Raw genomic sequence first — 2,996 nt, 5'->3', positions numbered from 1 at the left:
CGACAAACCCTCACCAAGCCTGGGGGCCCTCCCCCGCCCACGCCTTCCTCTTGCTCCCCTCTCCCCCCCCCCCCCCCCCCCGCAGGAGCGGCTCCGAGGCTCACAAGGAGCGCCTTCAGGAAGTGGAAGCCGAGGTAGCGGCCACGGGCACCTACCAGCTTCGTGAGAGCGAGCTGGTGTTCGGGGCCAAGCAGGCCTGGCGCAACGCCCCCCGCTGCGTGGGCCGGATCCAGTGGGGGAAGCTGCAGGTGTGGCTGGCTTAGCCAGCACGCGGTGTGGGGGCAGGGGGACGCAGGAGAGGAAAAGATGGGGTGCGACAGCTCCTGAGGCTTCCCGGGGGGTTCCCGAGCAGTGGGGAGCCCCCAGCCCAGCGGCTAACACCTGGCCGTTAAGCCCCATAGCAGCGCCTTGGCTGTCTGGCGGGGAGAATCACCCAGGTGGACAGAGGGTCGCACTGAGTAGGTGAGGACAGCTGAGCGGTGATCCCTGGGGGGTATGGTCAGAGCAACAAGAGCAGTCTTCCAGAAAAGGCCCCCGCTCGCCCAGCCCAGCGTCCTCACCCCAAACACACCGCTCCCTCCCAGTCCCCCAGAGCCTGGGCCTCACGCCCTCCTTCACACGGCCCGCCATATGACTCACAGCTCCCGTGGGTTACCGGAACAGCCTGTGGCCTGCGGCCCAGCACTACCAGAAGCAAGCTGACCCACAGGGGACCTGGATCCATGACCTTGGCCTCCTTAGTTGTAACTGGACACCAGAGAATTTGGAAGAAAGCCATGTGCTGAGTAAATCCCCAAGGAGGCTCAAATAAAATCAGAACAATCCTGTCTGACACTTAACAAAACGCTTTAAGTTGTCCGGAGCTCTAGCTCAACTCTGAACCCATCAGAGATTCCGTGTTTGACCCCGCTCTTGGCCCCAGGCCAGCCACTGTCACGGCTGCCCCTATCACCAACACAAGTCCCCTCCTCCCTGCAGCAGGAAAGGGACCTCCCAGCCTCTTGCTGGGGCCTCCACCCCACCAGTCAGGATGGCTCCTCCTTGCTTCGGAAGGTCGGGATGGGCAGAGTCCCCGGAGGCCACCGACTGCAGCCACCCCCCTTCCCAGCACCCGTGCGCTCAAGGAGAGCCAGAAGACTGGCTGGGGTCGCCTGCTTCCGCCCGAGCACCAGGAGGAACGGGGCACTCGCCCCCCACGGCCCCAGGCGGCAGCCCCATCAGTTGGTGCCCTTCCCCGACCACCAGTTTGGCAGTGACTGGGTCCCTCCTCTGTACCGGGTGCCAAGTCAGCTTCTGTGGGGATGGGGAGACACTTGCCCCGGCAAGCGGATAAGGAACAGGCCAGACTAGGCCGGGCGTGTGGGGTGCAGGGCAGGAGGGGTCATTGTGGGTGCAAATGGTCAGGGAGGCTCCCGAGAGGAGAAAGAACCAGGGTTCACAGCTTGTGACCCGCCCCCAGCCTTCGGCGGCTGCGGACAAGGTCACTAGTCCCTGCCCTGCGTCCTTGCCTTCTCCTGGGGCTGATACTCAAGACCCCCATCTCCCTCCCGTCTCCCCGCCTCGGATGGCTCAGGTGTTTGATGCACGGGACTGCAGCTCTGCGCAGGAGATGTTCACCTACGTCTGCAACCACATCAAGTACGCCACCAACCGGGGCAACCTGCGGTGAGTGCCCCCCACCCCGCTCGAGACCCCGACCCCTCCCCCAGGCACAGGCAGTGAACCTGGGCTCTGACCAGCTCTCGTCCCCACGCCAGTTCGGCCATTACAGTGTTCCCCCAGCGCGCCCCGGGCCGCGGAGACTTCCGAATCTGGAACAGCCAGCTGGTGCGCTACGCGGGCTACAGGCAGCAGGACGGCTCCGTGCGGGGGGACCCCGCCAACGTGGAGATCACCGAGGTGTGCGTGGGCAGGAAACAGGGAGGCCAGCCCGAGGGCTCCGGGAGGAGGCCAAAGGGTCCAGTCAAAGAGCGGTCAGCGCGGAAGGGAGAGGGGACCTCACTGAGATGAAGGATGGGAGATGCCGAGGAAGGAGGTCCCTGAGCAGGGCACACGGTTGGGCCCCTCATTCCCACCTCCGGCCCCTCTCCCCGCAGCTCTGCATCCAGCACGGCTGGACGCCCGGAAACGGCCGCTTTGATGTGCTGCCCCTGCTGCTCCAGACCCCAGACGAGGCCCCAGAACTCTTCGTTCTGCCTCCCGAACTGGTCCTCGAGGTGCCCCTGGAGCACCCCACGTGAGCACGAGAGCGGCCAGGACGGGTGGAGGAGGGGGCTGCCCAGGGGGTGGCCAGGTAGGCAAGGCTCCACAGGGCTGATCCCACGGCCTCACGCCCCCAGGCTGGAGTGGTTCTCGGCCCTGGGCCTGCGCTGGTACGCCCTCCCAGCAGTGTCCAATATGCTGCTGGAAATTGGGGGCCTGGAGTTCCCTGCAGCCCCCTTCAGCGGCTGGTACATGAGCACGGAGATTGGCACGCGGAACCTGTGTGATCCTCACCGCTACAACATCCTGGAGGTGAGGGCCGGCGGGGCGGGGGGGTTGGGGGCATGTATAGGATGTCGGCAACATGGAGAATCTGAACAAGGTCAGGTCCGGTCTGCCTGCTGACCTAGAACTGCAGAGGAGGGCTCTGGAACCACCAAGTTCAGGGGCAAAGGGGTGTATGTGCCTGCGTGCAAAGATGCCGTTATTTTTCTGGGGATAGGAGCTGTAGCTGTAGCTTTCCTCAGTTTCTCAAAGCACATTTTGACTCAAAACATGTTAAAACCCATTTTAGAGATGAGAAGTTAAGGCCCGGGGCTGAGAAGTGGCCGGCCCCAGGGTCCCTCTCTGCCCTGTGGTGCCTTTGCAGGCAGGAACCCGAATCAGCCCCAAATGAAGCAGTCAGGCCTCCTGCTGGCCACCCACCCACCCTCACCCCTTCCACGCACGAGCTGGAGACAAAGATGTTCCCCCCCCCCCCCCCCCCCCCCCCCCCCCCCCCCCCCCCCCCCCCC

The 2,996-nt window shown here is 64.6% G+C and overlaps 1 protein-coding gene across 3 annotated transcripts in view; it reads left to right on the top strand.

Moving 5' to 3' along the window:
• Positions 1-2,996, top strand: part of NOS3 (nitric oxide synthase 3) — an 18,234-nt gene that overhangs the window by 2,331 nt on the left and 12,907 nt on the right. For all 3 annotated transcript variants that reach the window (XM_024128948.3, XM_007126654.4, XM_028489582.2), the window contains 5 exons: positions 86-248; positions 1,574-1,665; positions 1,758-1,899; positions 2,097-2,236; positions 2,340-2,514. In XM_024128948.3, coding sequence (XP_023984716.1) covers positions 86-248; positions 1,574-1,665; positions 1,758-1,899; positions 2,097-2,236; positions 2,340-2,514 — 712 coding nt within the window. The remainder of the gene's footprint in view (positions 1-85; positions 249-1,573; positions 1,666-1,757; positions 1,900-2,096; positions 2,237-2,339; positions 2,515-2,996) is intronic.

The sequence above is a fragment of the Physeter macrocephalus genome, chromosome 5 (genome assembly GCF_002837175.3).
Source record: "Physeter macrocephalus isolate SW-GA chromosome 5, ASM283717v5, whole genome shotgun sequence".
NCBI classification, from domain to species: domain Eukaryota; kingdom Metazoa; phylum Chordata; class Mammalia; order Artiodactyla; family Physeteridae; genus Physeter; species Physeter macrocephalus.
The sequence above is the reverse complement of the archived record's forward strand: the minus strand, read 5'-3'. Positions and strand labels throughout refer to the sequence as shown.